The sequence below is a fragment of the Astyanax mexicanus genome, chromosome 8, assembly GCF_023375975.1.
Source record: "Astyanax mexicanus isolate ESR-SI-001 chromosome 8, AstMex3_surface, whole genome shotgun sequence".
In the NCBI taxonomy this organism is placed as follows: Eukaryota; Metazoa; Chordata; class Actinopteri; order Characiformes; family Acestrorhamphidae; genus Astyanax; species Astyanax mexicanus.
The window spans coordinates 2,413,679-2,436,527 of record NC_064415.1 but is presented as its reverse complement, the minus strand read 5'-3'; the positions used below and the strand labels follow the sequence as shown (position 1 = coordinate 2,436,527).

The 22,849-nt window shown below is 35.1% G+C and overlaps 1 protein-coding gene and 1 long non-coding RNA gene across 3 annotated transcripts; one reads left to right on the top strand and one right to left on the bottom strand.

Annotated features, from left to right (window-relative positions):
* Positions 1-1,114: 1,114 nt before the first annotated feature.
* On the top strand, positions 1,115-16,091 carry LOC103021692 (uncharacterized). Of its 2 annotated transcripts, XM_022665527.2 has the most exons (6): positions 1,115-1,277; positions 3,579-3,659; positions 4,369-4,674; positions 9,939-10,100; positions 13,599-13,699; positions 15,425-16,091. In XM_022665527.2, exons 2-6 carry the CDS (start codon positions 3,599-3,601, stop codon positions 15,560-15,562), a joined length of 768 nt encoding a protein of 255 aa, XP_022521248.2. In that variant the 5' UTR covers positions 1,115-1,277; positions 3,579-3,598; the 3' UTR covers positions 15,563-16,091. The 2 variants fall into 2 exon arrangements, with proteins under 2 accessions (XP_022521248.2, XP_049339017.1); XM_049483060.1 differs by lacking the exon at positions 1,115-1,277 and having other exon boundaries at positions 3,427-3,659.
* On the bottom strand, positions 15,601-16,402 carry LOC125804003 (uncharacterized). The gene is made up of 3 exons (XR_007440520.1): positions 16,076-16,402; positions 15,796-15,879; positions 15,601-15,684 (listed from the first exon to the last, which is right to left on the bottom strand). It is a non-coding gene; the product is annotated as an uncharacterized LOC125804003 (long non-coding RNA).
* Positions 16,403-22,849: the final 6,447 nt, after the last annotated feature.

Here is a 22,849-nt window from a genome sequence, read left to right as displayed (position 1 = left end):
ACTAGTAGCACTAAAACTATTGTTATGGATCTGAATATTAATACATAATACAATAGATCACATTTAGAAAAAGATGATTGACATGTTTTATTTATTTATATAACTATTATAGTTTAAAAATTATATATAAATAATAAATAAACAGCACCAAACATGTCAATTAACATTAACATGTCATTAATATCAATATAATATAAAATAATAATATAATATAATATGTCTTTTGTGTCGCAGCATAGTTTAAATAGTTTATTCATGTAAATAGTAAATTTCATGCAAACTCTGTGTAACAATACATTTATACAACATTTACTTCGAATTAACACATTACCCATATACAGAAATAACATTAACCTTTTCATCCATTTTACACAAGTTTCTTAGATGTCTTAAAGTATATATATTTTAAATACATATAAATTATTCATTTATACCTTTTTTTTAATAAAATGTTTACTAAAATTTACTAAAATTACAAGTCAACCTGTGAACACCCTGCCATGCAGCTTTCCAAAACTGGACGGACAAATGCATACAAGTGAAAATAGAAAGTGATTAAGCTGAATTAGTGATTTAAAGTGATTTATTTGTAGTAGACCTACAGATATGATATAAGTAGTCAACAAATTAAAAGTCTTACTTGATTTATTAGCAACTTTACAGGAGAAGAAAAAAAATAATCGAAGTTTTTTTACAGTTTTACAGTTTATTTCTATTGGTTCATTCATCGTAAAATTCTGATACAGTGTAAAAAACAACCGAAAGATTCACATTATGGAGTAAACTGAAAAACACCGATAATAGAAATAGGAATGACCCTATTTTAGTGATCTATAGACGAGCTTTTAACATTGCACTGTGCAGCTTGATTTAGGGCGTGTCAGTGTGTCTTTGCTGTCGTAACAGCGGGAAAAGTACACCTTGTGCAGCTCGAAACTAAGCGCAAAAGGCATGTACTAATTCTCTTAATTAATTATGGGCGTGTTTTGTGTGTAAAATAAAACAAATGATGTTTACATGACATTGCAATAGCTTAAAAATTTTAACTTCATTTTTGGCAAAGGTGATGTTTCACTTTAACCCATTTTATTCTTGTTTCCTTTTTTCGTGGTCCTTTCTGTTTCTGTCTTTTAAAGCTTCAGAGAACCACAGTGAGAGCTATTAATCACTAATGAAACACTAGTGAACCTTCGTTCGAGTTGGATTTTATGATATAAAGCGGACTCTGGGGCTTCCACGTGGGGAAACTGCCCAAGAACCAAACCACCAAGTCTTAGGTAAGAGTTTAGTAATTCTATTTAAATGACTTAAATTAAAATCGGGGTAATTAAGGTCTTAAATTGTCTTAAATTTACTGTAAATTTGCTGTAATTATTACATTTTTAGATGGTGTGTTTAATGCCGGTGGAAAAGCACATACTATCATTGGCTGCGAGTTACCGGTTAGCGTAGAGCTAGCTAAGATTAGCAGCGAGCTAGCTAACATAACTGGGGAGGGAACTAAGGTTAGCATAGAGCTAGCTTACATTAGCGGAGAGCTAGCTAACCTTACTGAGGAGAGAACTAAGGGTAGCGTAGAGCTAACTAACATTAGCGGAGAGCTAACTAACATTAGCAGGGAAGGAACTAAGGTTAGAGCAGAGCCAGCTTACATTAGGCACGAACTAGCTAACCTTACTGGGGAGAGAACTAAGGTTAGCGTAGAGCTAGCTTACATTAGCAGAGAGCTAGCTAACATTACCAGGGAGAGAAGTAAGGTTAGAATAGAGCTAGCTAACTTTAGCAGCGAACTAGCTAAAGTTACCGGGGAGAGAAGTAAGGTTAGCGTAGAGCTAACTAACATTAGCGGAGAGCTAGCTAACCTTACTGAGGAGAGAACTAAGGGTAGCGTAGAGCTAACTAACATTAGCGGAGAGCTAACTAACATTAGCAGGGAAGGAACTAAGGTTAGAGCAGAGCCAGCTTACATTAGGCACGAACTAGCTAACCTTACTGGGGAGAGAACTAAGGTTAGCGTAGAGCTAGCTTACATTAGCAGAGAGCTAGCTAACATTACCAGGGAGAGAAGTAAGGTTAGAATAGAGCTAGCTAACTTTAGCAGCGAACTAGCTAAAGTTACCGGGGAGAGAAGTAAGGTTAGCGTAGAGCTAGTTTACATTAGCAGAGAGCTAGCTAACGTTACTAGGGAGGGAACTAAGGTTAGTGTAGAGCTAGCTAAGAATAGCAGCGAGCTAGCTAACATAACTGAATAGGGAACTAAGGTTAGCATAGAGCTAGCTTACATTAGCAGAGAGCTAGCTAACATTACCAGGGAGAGAAGTAAGGTTAGAATAGAGCTAGCTAACTTTAGCAGCGAACTAGCTAAAGTTACCGGGGAGAGAAGTAAGGTTAGCGTAGAGCTAGCTACAATTAGCAGCGAGCTAGCTAACATTACTTGGGAGAGAAATAAGGTTAGTGGAGTAAAAAGAGCTAGCCAACATACTAGCGTTAGTGGTGAGTTAGCTACATTACCGGGGAGAAAACTAGGTTTAGTGGAGAGCTAGCTAACATGCTAACATGTTCTGCATCACAATGGAACAGAATTAAAAAATTGATAACAAATGGGTATCGTTAAGTTTTACTTAGTATAACTAAGACTGTAGTTCTGAGACATTTTTAGTCCTTTGAGTTTTAGAGCTGTAAAACTGACTATGGGGGGAAGGCAGGTGTATGGCGTCACATCAATGTCAAAAGTTGAAGGCGCAAAAATACTAGATGAAAAATTTAAAATATGTTTTAACATTTTGCGTGTGTAAATGAACTTCTCGTGAGCACAAATGTAAAAGGGAATGGTGTGCGCGTGTGCTGGTTATTTTTTTCACCTGGTATTTTTGAGCCCCTGACTTGTATTTTTGCGCCCTCAACTTTTTACATTGATGTGACACCATACAGGTAGGTATTCTCTGCTGCAGTGCTGTTAGCCAATCAGAGGCGATATATTTTTGAATGTATGAATATTTATGAGCAAGAGCTGAAATCCTGTCTTTCTACAGAGAACGTTAATGCAGTGAACAAAAACAGGGCTAAACAGAAACACCAGACTAGTTTCTTTTTTTTCACAAAAAACAGCTCACGTGAAATTAACTCATACTAGAGACACAACTAGACATTTATTTAAACTAGAATTTAAAATGAATTTTAAAATGATGGAATGAGATATTTAACCCGGCTCTGCAGGTGGTCATAATGTTCTCAGATTCTGGTGGTTGTTGGTTGTTTATGGTTCAGAGCTGCTGAGAGTCTGGAGTGATGAGTGAGAAATCTTGGCTTCACACTGCTGAGGTCAACGCAACCTCTCTAAAAGTGTGTTTGTGTGTGTGTGTGTGTGTGTGTGTGTGTGTGTGTTTGTGGTGAGTGTACCTACGTAAGTACTTTGTCTTCAGTGTGTGTGTGTGTGAGACAGCGGAAAGAGGTTCAGTGGTTGACGCAGATTGCGAGCCTGGAAAGTTGGAGATGGAGTGAGGTAGAACGTTGAGTGTGTGTGTGTGTGTGTGTGTGTGTGAGGTATACTGAGCTGTATCTTTACTCTGTTGGTTCAGAGTGTGTCGGGCGATCAGAGATGAAGCCTCTCTCTCTGCTGGTGTGCGGCCTCTTCATTTCCTCCCTCTGTTCCTCCTCGGGTAGGTCCAAACACACACACACACACACACACACACACACACACTAAAGTGTTTGGACACCTGGTTCCTATATATATATATATATATGAATCAGTTTCTCTGATTTTGCTATTTATAGGTTTATATTTGAGTAAAATGAACATTGTTGTTTTATTCTATAAACTACAGACAACATTTCTCCCAAATTACAAATAAAAATATTCTCATTTAGAGCATTTATTTACAGAAAATGAGAAATGGCTGAAATAACAATAAAGATGCAGAGCTTTCAGACCTCAAATGATGCAAAGAAAACAAGTTCATATTCATAAAGTTTTAAGAGTTCAGAAATAATCAATATTTGGTGGAATAACCCTGGCTCTCCTCCACCAGTCTTACACACTGCTTTTGGATAACTTTATGCTGCTTTACTCCTGGTGTAAAAATTCAAGCAGTTCAGTTTGGTGGTTTGATGGCTTGTGATCATCCATCTTCCTCTTGATTATATTATAGAGGTTTTTAATTTGATAAAATCAAAGAAACTCATCGTTTTTAAGTGCTCTCTTAAAAAACATATCCCAGACTTATTTTAGAGGTACTGCCCAGCTAAGAGAGAAAGATATTAGATTTACCAACATTTTGTAAAGGTTCCAGGATGTTTAGCCTGTAATGTTGCAGGAATATTCAAAAACCTGTAATATACCTTTTAAAACCTTGTGTTTCTCTTTAGACTCCAGTTTAGACGTTTCTGTGACCCAGACTCCAGTTGAACTCACAGTGGAGGAAGGACAGAGTGTGAAAATCTCCTGTTGCTGGAATAAAATCATCCCTAATATTAAAGTGAGGTGGATTAAACCCAACCAGACTAATAAAGACGTTCCTACAGAAATCCTTAATACTAACTGCTCAGTTTTCTCTATAAGAAACGCCTGCAGTAATGATACAGGACTGTACATCTGTGAAGTTCTACAAGACATTCCTGTACTGGTTACTGTAAAAGGAAAAGGGACGACTGTGAGACTCCTGGAAAAAAAGCGTAAGTTTAATTTAATCAGTTTATTTCTTAAACATGACTCAATAATATTAGGTGATGTTTCGTACATAGAGGCAACAAAGCCTTATAGACCTTCTGCTCAGCCTGAATTCAGTTTATTGATTTATTTTTATTGTTAAAAATCTATCTTCTATTCAAGCATTACGTAAAAAGCTTTCATGTTAGATAAGGAACATTACTGAAAAGCATAATCTAAAAAAGCATAATCTAAGCATAAAATCTGCTAATATTAAAATATAATGAATAAAAACATAAAATTGGCTCTTTAATGAACTTTCCTGAATATAAATCAAACAGTTAATTTCCTCCAAACCTGTAGTTTCATTATGTTTGTCTAGTTTTTACGTCTATTTTTTAACCTGCAGAATTTGCGTTGATTCCTGTTACTGATCTGAAATTATAAAGTGGAGTAGAGAGAAAGTAAACAGGCAGAGTGTAAATAAGTTATTTTACTGCAGAAAAAGGGTTTTGTTTCACCTACAGCTGTAACCTGTATATGGAACAAAGCATTTTAAGGGGTTAAATAACTGTGAAATAAAGTAAACTGAAACTGATAGTAAACTCTCTGCAGTATAAGTTTAAGTAAACTGAGTTACTACAGAACTAGACTTTTTTTTAGCTTTTTATTGATGCATTTCTAAGTAAAGACACGTTTTTCATTTTGCATTTTATAGCATTGACTATTATTCTAGTTTTAAACTGTGCAATCCCTTTGTAGGGTTCAAAAACCTAACCACCATTACATTTTTCTTAAAATGTGAATTCAATAGACTACAGTTCTAACAGTACAATATAAAAATATAAAGATAAGAGGTCACATTTAAAGGGATTTAAATTGATTTATTCATTATTCGTTTTGTGCTGTAGTTTTCCTACGGTCCCCAGGGGTGATAGTGAAAAAAAATCCTGAGCCTGAACTTTTTTTCCTGTTCCAACGGGGTGAGGGGGGCACAACATACTGCATATGCGACGTAATGTAGGCATACATTTTGATACATTATTCAAACATTTAATAGTCTGTGTATGACCTTATTGTCAAGTGACACATTTTAGATGTTTTAATATTTGCCTTATGTCTATAGTGTTATTCACGAAAACAGATAATTTCCATCTTGGTATAGGACTTACGATTGACTGAAAGAAACTGGCCACGTTCGATTCTACCTGTTAAAACGAATACCAGCGTATGCGTTAAAAATGCATTCAAGGCTTGTGATGTTGCAGTATAGTTAGAAATTGAGGTGTGTATTGAACCACAATGCAACATTTCAACACCAGAATGCATTAACTCAAAGCTGCATATGCAGCAGCCATACCAAGACAGGTCAGTAGGGGGCAATACTACTCCAAAGTACAGTAACTACACTCTGTCTAAAATAGAGGAGGTGATTACCAATTAATTAAGCAATACTTTTTTAATGGAATAACATTACCTTTGTTTATAGACGACTATTTATCTGATCAATTCATATAAACCCAAGAGACACTTAACGTACCAGTGCCAAGAGAACAGCTCTACACTGCTGTGCCTCTGTGTGCTAATTCTTCAAGCTACAACTCGGAGATTAGCTTTCAGCTTCAGTTTCTATCCAGTAAATGAAAAGGAAGCACTAAGAGTGCATATATTTTTTTTTAATGCAGTGTTTTTTTTAAACATGATTATGCACGTTCTGCCCCCTTATGCCCTGCACACTCATTAAACCAAAATAACAATAATTTACAATTACTTTTCTTCTTCTCTAATATGCTTAACAATGTTTACGAACACACGATTTTTTTTAAGCATATAGATTAATTTAGCCTTTATTTTAAGCTTATAGCACTCTGTGCTTAACACACTCTACGAAGCCGACACACGTGCTGTTTCTATCAACAACTAACTTGAATTAGCTCCATACATCTGACTGTCCTTTGCATTGGACCAAATTTAGCTCACCTTATGTAATGTTCCTCCTCACTTCAGAAGGCTCCATTTTGCGGAGAGGAGGAGCGCATGTGTGAGTTCGGGTCGGAAATCGGGTCAGGCTCCGGCTGACAATCTAAACTCTACTGCTGTGGAAGCTTGAATGATGCGTTGAAAATCATTTATTTTTATTTTTGCAAATCCTGAAGACATCGCGAATAGAAAGCCTCCTGCTGACCGACGTCGGGAAGCGGAGATGCCTCTGTTTACCAGCCAAAAAATATCTTTAAAATGTGCACAGTAACTATTAGTTACTAGCTATATATTTTTAACATTTATAAGGATTTATAGTTATGCTTACTCCACGGACTTACTCCTAGATTAACAAAGGAGATTTGCCGTTTGCGAATTAGACAGATACACGTGATGCTTATTCTCACTCATTCTCTCTCACATCGTGAAAGCGCAGTTTTGGAAATAAAAAATGAGCAGAAAAAAAGCTCTTTGACTGAAGATAAATCTATTTTATTTCACTTCGCTATTATTTAACTGAAATTCGCTTTTATATTTGAAACAATCGGCTGCTCGTTTGGGCAGTTAATCGGACATCCTGCCCCTCTCACACTACACGACAAACGACGCATGATGAAGCTAAAATTCAGCCGATTATGAAATTCAGCAAAGCAAGGAGCATCACAAGCGGTGGCATTGACACTGCTGTATTGTTATAGTTAAATAATACAGTATTTAGATTTTGCGGGCCGTCTCTATCTGCAGCCTCGCCTGTATTGCGCTTCGGCTTCGGGACCCCCCGCCGCGCGATGCTGCGTCGTAAGAGCGCGCGATGCCGAGAGCGCGCATTGGTCCGCGGATGTCGTCAGCTGCTTCACTTCAAGTTATTGCGATCAAAGGAACGTAAATACAATCAGTTCCAGTCATGAATAAATGAAATAAACCTTTTACTGATGCAGGAGGACTGTCTCTGTGTTATCAACTGTAAAGCATTATATGCGTGTTAACCTAGAGTTTTGTTTATTGACTTAGTTCCAACTGTACGCTGTAAAAATGAGGAAAGAAAAAAAATAATAAAAAATATATGTATAATGGAATTAGGGACAGTTATAAATGGCTCACATGAGACCTGCTTTATGATGAATGATGACCTAAATCTGATTTAGATCTGTAACACTATATTAAATTATAATTGCTGGCCTAAAATAAAAATAATACAATGTTTTTAAAATGTTTATTTTAGAAGGGAATTTATATTGCAATTTTGATTAATCCGATCATTTATTCCAATATTAAATGTGTTTTAGATGTGACCAAATGTAATTGTAAGATGTAGGACAAATTATATCATCACTTTATCATCACATCATTTTTATTGAATTCATTTGTAAGCCTAATATAAATTAATGGGAGACTAAAACGGGTGTTTTTGAAAGTAATTTCTTTAAAGCCAGTTATAAAGAAAATATAACTGCTGAGCACCGTGCGCTCTCCCGACTGGACGTGTCTCGATGCGCGTTAAGTCCTACGAGTTATTTAGTTCTGCAATACCCGTCTTTCTTTCGCTTTTTATACAACTAAACTAGCACTGTCTTACAGTCTTTGTTTGGCTTTATATCTTGCTGTATTCTGAGGGAAATATTATAAAAATATTAACGGACATCGCGAGAGTAACTTTTAGCGCCCACTACCAGACGCGTGTGCACGCAAAAGAGAGTCGGATTCTGCCTGGGATTCAAAATTCGGCACACCTGTTATATATAATATGATTTAAATACATTTTAATTAAATTATATATCGCGCTTTTCATCAAACCCGTCCACTCAACTCAGAGCTCCACTTCAAATGCGCGATTCATGCTGGTACGCAGCTGCCCTGTACTAAGCTTTAAGTTTATTTGGGTGAGTAAAGCACGTGTGAAGCTCGTTAGCCCCTTAACAAAAATATATTAGACAAAAAAGCATGTTAACTTTTACTTCAGTAGCATTTTAGCAAAGTAAATGTACTTTTACTTAATTACAATTTGTAGTACTTTTTCCGCCTCTGCTTATTACAGTTAGGAAGTCGTAATGCGCAGAATTTAAGCTGCCACTGATATATCTGGGCCGTAACCAATTTTTTCAACTAACATGCCCGGAGGACTCGGAGCCCATGAGCGGCCAAGACAAGACCCGCCGGCGTCCTATTTCTGATTGGATGGAAGGCTTGCGTTGAGCTTTAAATGGTCTGCACACGTCAAAAAAAAAAAGGGGGGGGGGGGGGGGGCTTTTTCATAGGGGATGGGGAAAGCTTTTTTTTTTTTTTTACAGAGCCACGCTACGCCGGATTTCCGGCGCGGCGCCGGAACGCTATCACCCCTGGGTCCCTAAAGTGCTGCATCACTGTGTCTCAATCTTTATATATATATAAATATTATATATAAAATATAATCATATAAAATTAGTATACGTTCAGTACAATAAAAGCTCAAACATTTATTTGTTATTTTATATAATTGAACTAATAATTAAATCTCTGATGACCTCTGGCCCCTCAATTATATAAATTATAAGTTTAACGTAAATGTAATTATTTAACACAAAGCGCACTATATGTACATGTTTTATAATAAGTTAAAAAGTTAAACTACAAAACTACTAAAAATTAAACTATGAAAAAAGGAATAAAAACAAAAGAAGAGAAGAACTAAAACAAAAATAAAGATGGTAAGAATAAAAAATATATTATTTATACTTAAGTAAAACAGGTACATGCTGGTGATTAGTCTAGATGTCTTTTTTCTAAACTTAAAACTTCATAATTAAAAAAGGTTAAATTAGTGAATAGAATTTTCAGATTTTCATTTTTAAAGAACAATTCTAAGAACATCCTGCATTCTTAAAACATATATCATATCTAAAAAAATAATAAAAAAAAACATCTTAAATTTACAACGGTCTCACACTAGAACTAAACTAAACATTTTTTAAAGAACCCCGTGTTTTTAGAGAACTTTTAGTTTCTACACGTGAAAAAAAACATGTTTTATTTGTATATTTCTTGCCTTTTTTTGCCTTTTTCTAATTAAATCAAAAAACAGTTCCAGTAAATTGACAGGAGACATGTATTTGCTAAGATACCAGCACATGTTAAACAGATTTTAATATAATTACTTACTGTGTATTTAAATGCATGTTTATTATAATATAAAAACCATAATATAATATAATATCAGTATAAATGAATGCAATGTATTTTATTTAGTAAATCCTAAAAAAGAGAACACATGCTTTAATAATACACTTTTTATGTTTGAAATAATTTTTTTATTTTTATTTTCTTTGATTTATAGCAGACAATAACACCACTGGATTCACTAATTCATCCTTGGAGGCCCTATCGGATTCATCCCTATCGCCGCTGGTGCCGATAGTGGGAGCGTCGGTTCCCGCAGCCGTGATCCTGATTTGTCTCTGTGTTTCTGTGGCTGTGTGGAGAACCTGCAGAAAACCAGGTAAACTGAACACACCTGAACTCACCTACCATCACATACATTCAGAATACAGAGCAATTAAAATATACCGACATTATTATACTAAAAATACCATAAAAATACATTAAAAACAACGTACACTCAGCTTCAGCACCAAAACACTGTATAATATTAATCCAAATATAAATCATCACATTTTAATTACATTCTTATACTAAATATACCATAAAACAATGAAGCAAGAGTTTTAATGAACAAAAATGCTCTGTTTTATCAAAACAAGAATGTTTTATTAACTAGTCTATACCACCTACCTGTCTACACACTGTGATTGATCAAATAATCTTCAAGCAATTAAACTAAAATGACTATTTTTTGTTGTTCTAAAAATATTGACAACACCAGTTAAACGTTTAATTCAGCTTTTTTTTACATTCTTAGATGATCAGTTTTGCACATCTCTGCTGGATTTTCTCAGTCAGTTTTATGAGGTAGAGTCTGCTGGAATTCAGGCTTTCAGTTAACAGCTGTGCTGAACTCATCAAGAGTTAATTACTTGAATTTCTTGTCTCTTAATGTAAAGTTTGAGAGCATCAGTTAAAGTAAAGTAGTGAAGAGGTAGAGTTACAGGTATACAGTGAATAGTGAATATTTGAGTAATGTTCGAATCCAGGTTATGAGAAGCAAGAACTTCTTAACTAAATAAAGTAAAGAATTAAAAAAATGACTTTAAGAAAAAAAGGAAGGTCAGTCAATCTGAAAAAAAGAAGAATTTTAAGAACTTTGAAAGTATCCTCAAGTGCAGCAACTGCAAAGACCATCAAAAATATTATAATGATGGAACTGGCACTCATCAGGACCGCCTCTGTTGTACAGGATAAGTTTATCAGAGTTTCCAGCCTCAGAAACCACAAGAGTATTTAGGTTTGTTTAACACTGTTTTTAAGTTACTATATGATTCTTTATGTGTTCCTTTATAATCTGATAGATCACTTTACTATTCATTTACTATGTAGAGAACAATGATAATAAATAAAAACATTGAATGAGAAGGTGTGTCCAAACATTTGACTGGTACTTTAAATACAAAAAACAATCAAGAAATAAGACAGATTTTAAAAATATATATAATATAGGGATATGATAGAGATATAGTGGTTTGATTTACGATGCCAAAACTACAAAAGCTACAAAAACTAAAACAAAATAGCAATGTTATGTTTCAATGTTTAATGTAAAACTACTGTGTTTTATGTGTTGGCCTTTTAAAAGTAATAAAGTAGAGAAACATAAAAAAAATGTTGAATATGTATTTTTAAAATAAAAAACGGGTGAATTATGCTAATTGAAGTAATGAAATATTAATAGAATATTTAGTAATGCAGAATAACTTACTTATTCTTACATGCTGTTTTAAGTTCTTACAAACTTAAAACTTTATTTAGATAAGTGAACAGAATGTTCATATTTCTTGTAAAGAACAATTCTAAGAACACCCTGCATTCTTAAAACATATAACATAACAACTTGTAGCTACATGGAGAAAATAACATGTTTAATTGGGCTTTTGCCTTTTTTTTTGCCATTTTCTACTTAAATCAAATTGGCATTTTGTCTATTATAATAGCAGTTCCAGCAAACTGACAGGAGATATTTATTTGCTAAGATTTTTGCTTTTTATATAATTAATTACAGTGCATTTAAATGCATATTTATTATAATATAAAAACCTAATATCAGTATAAATGAATGCAATGTATTTTATTTTATAAATCCTAAAAAATAGAACATATGCTTTACTAATTCTCGTTTTATGTTTGAAACCAATTTTTAATTTTTATTTTCTTTGATTTATAGCAGACCACTGGATCTAATTCACCCCCGGAGTGGAGTTAGTAACGGAATATTCACACTGATTACTAGGGTTTTTGGGGGGTTTTAGACATATTTTGGACAATTAAACATGCATAACCTGATAAATGAACAAAACAGGAGGGTTACAAATTGTATTTTTATGTTTAGCAGCACACTAAACACAAGTTAATCAACATACACATTTAGTAAAGAGTCAAATTCACACAGTTCTCTCACCTTTACACCAGAATTTGATCAGTCAGAGAATTGTTGTTGGTTAACAGGTTGTAAATAGACACTAGCAGAAGTTTTCTAGCACAGCTATAAACAGAAGCAGCTGGTATCTACAGGCCTGTGGTTTAGATCATGTTTATAGACAATACTGAGAGTTCAGAGTGATAGAAACCACATATAACTCCTCCACACAGTCTGAGGAGATGATTTATGACCTGCAGTTAGCATCATGCTATGTAATATAATATAAACTGTTATTAGATTTACACGTGAGTAAAAGTTCCTAAAAGTAGATAAAGAGAACCCAGTTAAACAAATGAGACAAAAATATTACACTCAATATTTATATATTGAGGAAAATGATCCAATATTACATATATCTGAGTGGAAAAAGTACGTGAACCTCTAGAATTAGCAGTTAATGTGAAGGTGTTTAACTTCTAAGCAACTGAAGGCCTCAGTCACATTGACCAATGCTAATGTTTGAGTCTACTTCTCTCCAAAAACAAGAAAGAAGGCTATTGGAAAATTTAATTTTGTTTGTTCTCCTTATCTACTATACTATTGTTCTTCTTGGATTTTATTATTAGTATTATTACTATTATTATTATTATTATTTGTAGAAGTTGTTGTAGTTAGCTAAAGTATAGCAACACCCCAGCAAACAACCCATTAGCAAAGTTACCACCTATAAACACCTTAGCAACCACCCAGCAACGCTATAGCAACAAAGGCATATACAGTAAAAAAGCAATTGGACCATCGTCTTTGGACAGCTTTTAAAAAATGACATTTAAATGACATTTAAAAAAATCTAAATTTTAATTAATGCTCATCTGATTTTGTACTCTTTTTTTATATTGGTGAAAAAAGAGACAAAGAGAGTTTTTTACTAATGTATTCTGAATGCAGACAAGTATAATATCTCAGTTTGCGGTCTTATTTATTTTGTGCAGTTTTAATATTTAATTTTATTGCAGTAAAATTGTTTATACGTGTAAAAAAATGCATGCTTAAATTAAAATGTAATGGATTATTAAAAGGTAAATAAGGTAAAAAAGGTAAAGGTAAAATAAATTAGTTTGGTTTGTATTCTATAAAAGTGGCCGTGAGAAAATTTGGGTCTCGGGCCGAGACCAGTTGAAAACCACTGACCTTGAACACCTGAGCAACCAACATAAATACCATAGAAAAACTTTACTAATCACCTAGCAACCAACACCTACTCAATAGCACACCCTAGCAACCAACTTCTACCATAGCAACACCTTTATCACAGCAACACCGCTGAGCTCTCAGTAACTTGTGACGGCCTGAAAGCTGAATATAATCAGTAGTGTAAGAATGTAAGAAATGTTCACTATTCAGTGCTGAAAACCGTTTTATGTTTTAGATGTTTTTAATGTTTTAATGTTGTTCTTGTGGTTGTAGAGAGGATGGTCATACGGGAGGGACCAGCAAGTGAGGGGGAGGAGCCTGAGCATAGCGAGGGTGACGACAGCTCACGTAACTCCAGAGGCTCCACCCAGTGGGTAAGAAACACCTCTCGCTGTGGAGATCTGTGCAGGCGCAGCAGCCAGAACTGAGTTGAAAAATCAGATTGTATCAGGGATGTAAAATATGTTTCTGAAATCGTAATTTCTAAGCTTAGTTCAGAGTATTTTGGTCTCTTTCCATTCAAACAGATAAGTGGATATAAATACCTGGCCACATGTTAACTTCCTCAGTGCAGTTTCTTTATCGCTGCTGCTTTCAGTGTACTTCATACACCAGCGTTTACAGACTTAAATCACTCCCTGTGCTCTGCACTGCTCCTATAGAGTCCACTCTCTGGTGATGTCAACAACAAACAGTGCTATTGGGCGAGATTTTTACAGAAAATCACTCGCATAAAGATTTTAGATGTTTGAATTTACCATTCCATCTTAAATGCTGGCTGAAGATGCATTTTTTAAGTTATTTGACCTTAATATCTTCAGCTTTAAGGTGGAACAGAATATTTCTATAAGAATCCAGGTGTAGTTTTATCTGGACCGTAATTTGTAATCTGCACAACATAAGCAGAATGTATAATCACTAAGCATGTAACATCTACTACATGTATATGTAATGTGGAATTGAAAATGTAAATATGAAACTGAAAACTTGGAGGTTTTAGTAGAAAGGAATTAGCTGCCACAGTCATTATTTTTCTTTTTAGCTGGGTAGCTAAGCTAACGTAATACTTATACACAAGCCATTTTTAATGAAAAGCTGATATGTGTAATTTCTCTGCTGGTTGAATGGGCACTAATGTGGTAGCTAGGTGGCTTAGCTAAGAAAATATCCATAAAATAAGCCATTTTAATAAAAATAAAAGCTGATATGCTGTTTGTACATTTTATGTGTATTTTCTCTCCTGGTGGAATGGGCACTAATATGGTCGCTAAGTGGCTAAGCTAATGAAACATACAACAAGCTGTTTTAATATATAAAAAGCTGATATTCTCTTTTTATGGTTTATGTGTAATTTCTCTGTTGGTGGAATGGACACTAATATGGTAGCTAGGTGGCTAAGCTAGGGAAATACCCATGAAATAAGCTGTTTATGCTGTTTGTAATTTCATGACTAATTTCTCTGCTGGTGGAATGGGCACTAATGTGGCATCTAAGTGGCTAAGCTAATGAAAAACTCATTCAACAAGCTGTTTTAATAATAAGTGGCTAAGCTACTGAAATACCAATACAACAAGCTGTTTTAATAATAAAAAGCTGATATGCTTTTAGTAAGGTTACTGTGTAATTTCTCTGTTGGTAGAATGGGCACTAATATGGTATCTAAGTGGCTAAGCTAAGGAAATAACCATGAAATAAGCTGTTTATGCTGTTTGTAATTTTATGTGTAATTTCTCTGCTGGTGGAATGGGCACTAATGTGGTGGCTGAGAAGCTAAGCTAATGACATACTCATTCAACAAGCTGTTTTATTATTTAAATGCTGTTGTATGCTGTTAGTATGCTGTTTCTAAGTTTTATGTGTAATTTCTCTACTGATGGAATGGGCACTAGTTTGGTAGCTATAAGTGGCTAAGCTAATGGAATACAAATACCACAAACTGTTTAAAAAACTGTTTTGTAATTTGTATGTGTAACTTCCCTGCTGGTGGAATGGGCACTAATGTGGTAGCTAGGAGGCTAAGCTGATGAAGTACCCATAAAATAAGCTAAAGTGTTTGAGTGTGTTAGCGTAAATCTGATGTGTGTGTGTGTGTGTTTCAGTACATGGTTCCAGTGTACGAGTCCTACTTTGATCTTCAGAGAAACGATGAAGAAGAGTCATCAAACGAAGATCAGTCAACAAAATCAGACAAGACTGACAGTCTGGGTAAAAATGGTAAAACAGCTAATCACAAATAACGGAAACACCTCACCAGGCTAGCATCACGCTAACTGTCTGAATCATTTTTGTTTTTTGCCTTTTGCCTTAAATGCTGTTAATTTACCATTCCACCTTAAATGCTGTTAATTTACCACTCCACCTTAAATACTGTTCATTTACCATTCCACCTTAAATGCTGTTAATTTACCACTCCACCTTAAATTCTGTTAATTTACCATTCCACCTTAAATGCTGTTAATTATCACGCCACCTTAAATTCTGTTAATTTACCATTCCACCTTAAATACTGTTCATTTACCATTCCACCTTAAATGCTGTTAATTTACCACTCCACCTTAAATTCTGTAAATTTTCCATTCCACCTTAAATGCTGTTAATTTACCACGCCACCTTAAATTCTGTTAATTTACCATTCCACCTTAAATACTGTTCATTTACCATTCCACCTTAAATACTGTTCATTTACCATTCCACCTTAAATGCTGTTAATTTACCACTCCACCTTAAATTCTGTTAATTTACCACTCCACCTTAAATTCTGTAAATTTTCCACTCCACCTTAAATTCTGTAAATTTTCCATTCCACCTTAAATGCTGTTAATTATCACGCCACCTTAAATTCTGTTAATTTACCATTCCACCTTAAATACTGTTCATTTACCATTCCACCTTAAATGCTGTTAATTTACCACTCCACCTTAAATTCTGTAAATTTTCCACTCCACCTTAAATTCTGTAAATTTTCCATTCCACCTTAAATGCTGTTAATTTACCACGCCACCTTAAATTCTGTTAATTTACCATTCCACCTTAAATACTGTTCATTTACCATTCCACCTTAAATGCTGTTAATTTACCATTCCACCTTAAATGCTGTTAATTTACCACTCCACCTTAAATGTTGCTGTGGCAGCAAACAGGCTTCAAAATAAAGATGCGTTTTTAAGGGTATTTGACCTTAACACCGTTAGCTTTTAAGGTGGAACAGAATAATTATATAAGAGTCCGGGTGTAATTTTATTTGGACTGTTTCTATTTTCTGCACAACATAATCAAAAATCACTTAAAATCTACTACAGGCTCAATGTAGGGTGGAATTAAAAATGTGAATATGAAACTGAAAAATTGGAGGCTTTAGTAATGACTAAACAATTGCTAACTGTCTTAACTAAACTATTTCTTATGTTTAGTTTTTCTCTTTATTTCATTCACACTTGCAAAAAATGCTAACAGTGTTATTTTTCTCTTTGTTTTTATTTCTCTTTTTGCTTTTTGGTCACTTTTTCTCTATTTTTCTCCTTGCTACTTATTATTATATAATTTTATATTATTATATTCCTGCATTTCTGTATATATAAACTAAAAGTTCTCACTTTCATTCTTTTAATTCATGTCTTTTATGACTAATTGCCAAGAAAGCCAAACAAAGCAGACAAAGGCTGTCTGTTTCTTTTGTTCGTTTTTTATTTTTCTGTTCCTCCTTCTCTTTTTTTAAGTTACACTTCTGTAATCTTGTAAAAGCTGGCTCTTTGTTACAATGGTATTTTTAAGAATAGTAACATAAGTGAAAACATAAATTTCTTTCTTTTCAGTTTTATTGTTAAATTATTGTTGATGTAAACTTATTAGAATAAAAGTTTTGCTCTTTTTAAAGCATTTCTATTGGTCCATGCATTATAAACTTCTGATACAATATGAATAATGGAAAGTTACTCATTATGGAAACAGCAAAAATACATTTTCTAGAGTTTTTTTTTTTTGTTTCTCTTCATTCTCTCCACAGGTTAGAGTTGTGTATATAGGCTGAGGCGTCACCTTTTCTTCGTATCTCTTTCTTTGCCTGTTTGCATTGTGTGTGTGTGTGTGTGTGTATAAGTGTGTGTATGAGTGCGTGTGTGTGTTAAAAGCAGACCTTCAGAAGGTGGGTTTCTTTTATCTGAGTTTATCTGCAGGTCTGATCTCTGCTGAGCGTCAGTGGAATAAAACGTGTTCAGTGACAGAATGTTGACTAATAGGTCAAAAATAGACTGTGTGTGTGTGTGTGTGTGTGTGTGTGTGTGTGTGTGTGTGTGTAACATCATATTTTGCATGTTGTGTACATTGTATAATTTGTTATTACATTTTTTGGTAATTTTGTTACAATATATTTTATAAATAAACTGCAATAAAAGAACGTTGACTGTATTTAATTAACATGTGTATCAGCATCACTAGTTATGTAGTGTGTGTGATAGTGTATGTGTGTGTGTGTGTGTAAAGTCATATTCTGTATTTTGTGTACATTATATATGTTTTATAGGTAATTTTGTATCAATATATTTTGAATAAATAAAATGCAATAAAATAACTTTGACTGTATTTAATTGAGACGTGTATTAGTGTCACTAGTAAATAATGTAAGCGTGTGTGTGTTTGTGCGTGAGTGTGTATTGAGGTCGTGGTTGGAGGGTCTGGCTGTGTTTAGAAGGTCAGTGAGAGGAAATGGAAAGTTCTATATCGTGACGGCGGTGAGTCCGGACCGGTTCTAGGTCATCTAACCTCACATATAGAACCGCTTCACATCAGCCACTGCCTTCCTCACCACACTCTCTACACCACACACACACTCACACAGACAAACACCAGCAGAACCTGAACCTGAAGATCTCAGAGTGTGAAGACTGGACCTGACTCTCCTGCTGCAGACTCACCTGTAGATTCAGCAGTGTTTTAAAGATATACAATTCTACAATATCTACCTTATTCTACACCTTAGGGGCTCTGTACGATACGGATATTAGATGAGTAAAATAATAAAATAATACACTCAGTTAGAGGAATCACAGACGTTTGCTTGAACAGAAAGTTGCAGTGTTTAGAGGGAGCTGCGTCTGTGGTTGAAGAGCTACATTTTAAAACATCCACTCAAACGTCCAAACATCCAACGTCTGCTCTTACCTTTTAGTGGAGGAGAAACACTTAGAACAATCAGTTCTAAAGCTATGGTGAAGTGTAGGTGTGTCGGGCATGACATACCTGTCAAGTCTCCCGTTTTGGCCGGGAAACTACGTATTTTACTGCTCATTCCCGCCGTCCTCCCGTATTAATAATTTCCCGTATATTTAAAATAAAATATTAGGAGACAGGCGCTGTGTGAATGGGAAATCTCTTAACCAATCATGGAGCCGGATCAAGGAGAAAGTCCCGCCGTTCAGGAGAAACAGCCAATCAGCTTGCTGGTCTTGTGGCACGAGGAGGAGGGTCAGTGTGGGAATTGTCAGTTGTTTGAATTTGTAGAAATCTCAAGTACTGTGGTGTAATTTATTATTTAGAAGAGGTAGAATAGATGGTTGAGCTGGAGAGAGAGAGAAAATGTGGAGAGGACTGAAATGAACTGAACTGATCAGGAGTGGACAGATCAAAGAAAGAAGTATTAATTCAAGATTATTAATTGTGTACATTATTAAGGAATGGATTCACTGATGGAATATATCGGCTCCATGTCTATATGTCTATATGTAAAAGCTCATAATACTATTTTGCAGAATTTGTGTACCCCTTGTTAAATTTTAAATCTATTAAATAAAAAAAGTATGAAGTAAATAAAAAATTGAAGTTTTTATGTAAATATCTAGAAAAGGATTTATTAAGGCTGTATTATAAGAATTACATATGCGTGAATGTCCAAAACATTTCAGTGTCAACAAAGGTAGGCCTATCAGATTATAAACATCTAATTTGTAAGTGGTTCACAGGTGGTTATTTTAGATTTCCTGTAAACCTGTATTAAAATGTAAGGGATACTGAACCTCAGTTGGGTTGGTGGGCGGCTCGAAGCAGGTGACTGAAAATTTCCCTTATTTTTATTGACAGGTATGCATTATTTTTTCTATAAAGCTTTGTTTTCAGTATCTGGTGTGATTTTACCTCCTTTACAGCAATAATTCCACTAAATGCTTCACGTAACTGTAGATCAGTTCTGGTGGAACGTACAGAACAGCTTCAGCTAGTAAGAGCGCTAACCGTGAGAACCCTTCTTAACTTTTACAGTAATAGCTAAACTAAACGTTTGCGGTATCTGTAGATCAGTTCTGATCTCCGGCCTGAAGGAACTTTAGCCCAATCCTCCGTACAGAACAGCTTTAACTCTGGGATGTTGGTGGTTAACTGGGTTTCCTCACATTATCTGCTCTCTTCAGCTCCGCCCACAACATTTCTACTGGATTAAAGTCAGAACTTTGACTTTGAGCCCATTCCAAAACATTAACTTTATTCTTTTTGATCTATTCTTTAGTAGAACTAATTGTGTGCTTAGGGTCATTGTCCTGTTGCGTGACCCGGATTTTTTTTTGGGGGGGAGGGGGGTTGTCCTAAAATCTCTGTAAATCTTTCTTCTTCTCTCATGATTAGCAGCTAAACACAACACTAACAACAACAATTACTGAAAATAACAACGGCAGACCGCTGTGTCTACAGCAGCGCTCAGTGCTGTTTATCTGATGTTCTGTCTGCAGCTGCAGTGTGTGTGCAGTGTGTGTGTTTGAGGTTTTGAGGCCTTCAGCGCTTACAAGAAAACACTAAACCAGTTCGAGTTTAACACACACAGGAAACGCTCAACACCGGACCACCGGCACACCCTGTACACCACCCTGCCCCCGCCCCCCTCCAGCTCTCAGACATCAGAGTGATAACACTGATCACCACAGTTCACTCAGAATACCCCGACACACTCCACCACACACTCACACACACACACTCCAGCCTGATTACCCGTTCTGATACATCAGCTCACAGACGAAGTCTTGTGCTGATCCACATCACCCTAGGAGTGATGAGGGGAAAGAGAGAGTGCCATCTACTGTACTGTACCCACCCAGAGAGAGCAAAGCTCTACAATTGTGCTCTTTTAGGGCTCTGGCAGCTGACGGCAAGCTGCATAAACAGGATTCGAACTGGCGATCTTCTGATCATAGTGGCAGTGCCTTAATCTTAGACCGCTGGACCCCTCGGCGCCCCACGTTACTAAAAATCCTAATTGTAATTGTGACAAAAACAAATTGAAGTAAATAGTAAATCTGCAACTGTTACAGTTTAATGCAAAATAATACAAATCAGGGTGCCGACTGGTCCAGATGACTTCCGGGGCCCTGAGAGAGCACAAACAATGTCGGTAGATAGATACTGAATAATTCTTAGTGGACACTGAATCATTCATACATCCATATGTGTGCTTAGGGTCATTGTCCTGTTGCATGACCCACCTTCTCTTGAGCGTTTTGGTTTTTAAAAAATCACTGTAAATCTCTCCTTTCATGATCAGCAGCTAAACGCAACACTAACAACAACAATCACTGAAATCACTGTTCCTACAGCAGCGCTCAGTGCTGCCACAGGCCTTTTTATCTGATGTTCTCAGATGCTCTCTCTGGGTGGGTACAGTACAGTAGATGGCACTCTTTGCCCTCATCACTCCTAGGGTGATGTGGATCAGCACAAGGCTGTATCTGTGAGCTGATGTATTAGAACCGAGTCGCTGCTCCAAGTCGAGCGTTAGCGCTGCGATGCTACTCGACAAAAAGAGTTCTAAAAGAGGCGGAGTCTGACTTCACATGTGTCGAAGGAGGCGTGTGCTAGTCTTCACCCTCCTGGTGTTGGAGCATCATCAGTGATAGGGGGATGTACAGCTGAGTAGCAGTGTAATGGGAGAAAAAACAGATACATTTAGAGAATATTCAAAATAAATTTCAATAAACTTGAAAATGAATGTTTATTGAACACAAACATTTCAAACAGGTTATGTCCTCCAAATCTTTTGTTTCTTTAAACTTGTCGAATTACAGGCAGAATTTGGGTTGACTCCTTTTAAAACTGATCTAAAATCAGTAAGTGGAGCAGAATAATTCCTAGTAGCTACTGAATAATTCATAGTACATACAAAAACATACTAAATATTAAATTCATAATGAACAATGAATAATAGTGTATATTAAATACATTCATATACTAGATTATAGATACTTATTAATTCTTAGTGCATACAAAATTAATAATATATATATATAATAAATAGATACTGGATAATTACATACAGAATAATAACAGAAATAAAAAATAATAGCATTATTAATTACTATCAATAATACTAGTAATACTAGTAATACTATTATATATATTATCATAGTTATATACGTAGAACAATTCAGAAGAGAATCTGAATAATTTATGATATTTCTTAAATAATTCATGATGGATTGTAATGATTGTTTCATTCATCATTTGTTAAAATACTCAAAAAATCTTAACCCAAATATAAAGATAATTTTACTTAAATTGACAGTATCTAACTAATGGTTACACAGAGATTATATAAAAATCTTAAATCTTCATGTATCTCATTATAATAGGTATTTTATTATATATGCACACTGCAGTATATATTCAGTAGCTGGTGTATAACTGTATTAAGCTCGTGTTAGTGGATTTAAAGGGTTAATTAGAGAGGCTATCTATACAGTTTAGTTCTAATTCAGGCTCTGGAGCAGTGGAGTAATCTGCTGCTGGAGGGAAGAGGTGTTTTGGTGCCATCAGGTGGAGAACAGATATAGCACACCTTCTGAACTCCATCATCTTCATCATCGTCTCCTCCTCCTGAGTCATCTCATCCCACCAGCATACAGTGAATAGCTCTATTTGAGTAATGTTCTAATTTATACTAAATAATTAATAAATTAACTAAATAAAGAAAAAATACTTAAAAAATGAAGGTCAGTAAATCTGAAAAGAAGAATTTCAAGAATTTTGAAAGTATCCTCAAGTGCATTCACTGTAAAGACCATCTAAAACATTATGATGATAAAACTGGCACTCATCAGGACTGTCCCAGGAAAGGATAAAAGAGTAAGAGTTTCCTCTGTTGTACAGGATAAGTTTATCACAGTTATCAGCCTCAGAAACCACAAGTTAACAAACAGCTCCCCAGATAAGTATTTTAGAGAGTGTTCATAGTCTGGATCAATTTACTATTTATTTACTATGTAGGAAAAAAAAACAATAAATATTTGAATTTTATGAGAAGGTGTGTCCAAACTTTTGACTTAATCACAATCACTCAGTCACAATAGATACATTATTGATTTATTGTACAGTAAATAGCTGTGGGCTCAGTAAAATGTGATAATTGTAATACGGCCTACATCGTGTAGTTTTGTATGTTTTTTTTTACATATATAACAGTGAATAGTATTTTAAACAGTCGAGCTAAGTAAACACTCAGTGCTTCCGTAACTGTGACTCCATGGCATACACACAATGTGGAATTCTGCAGT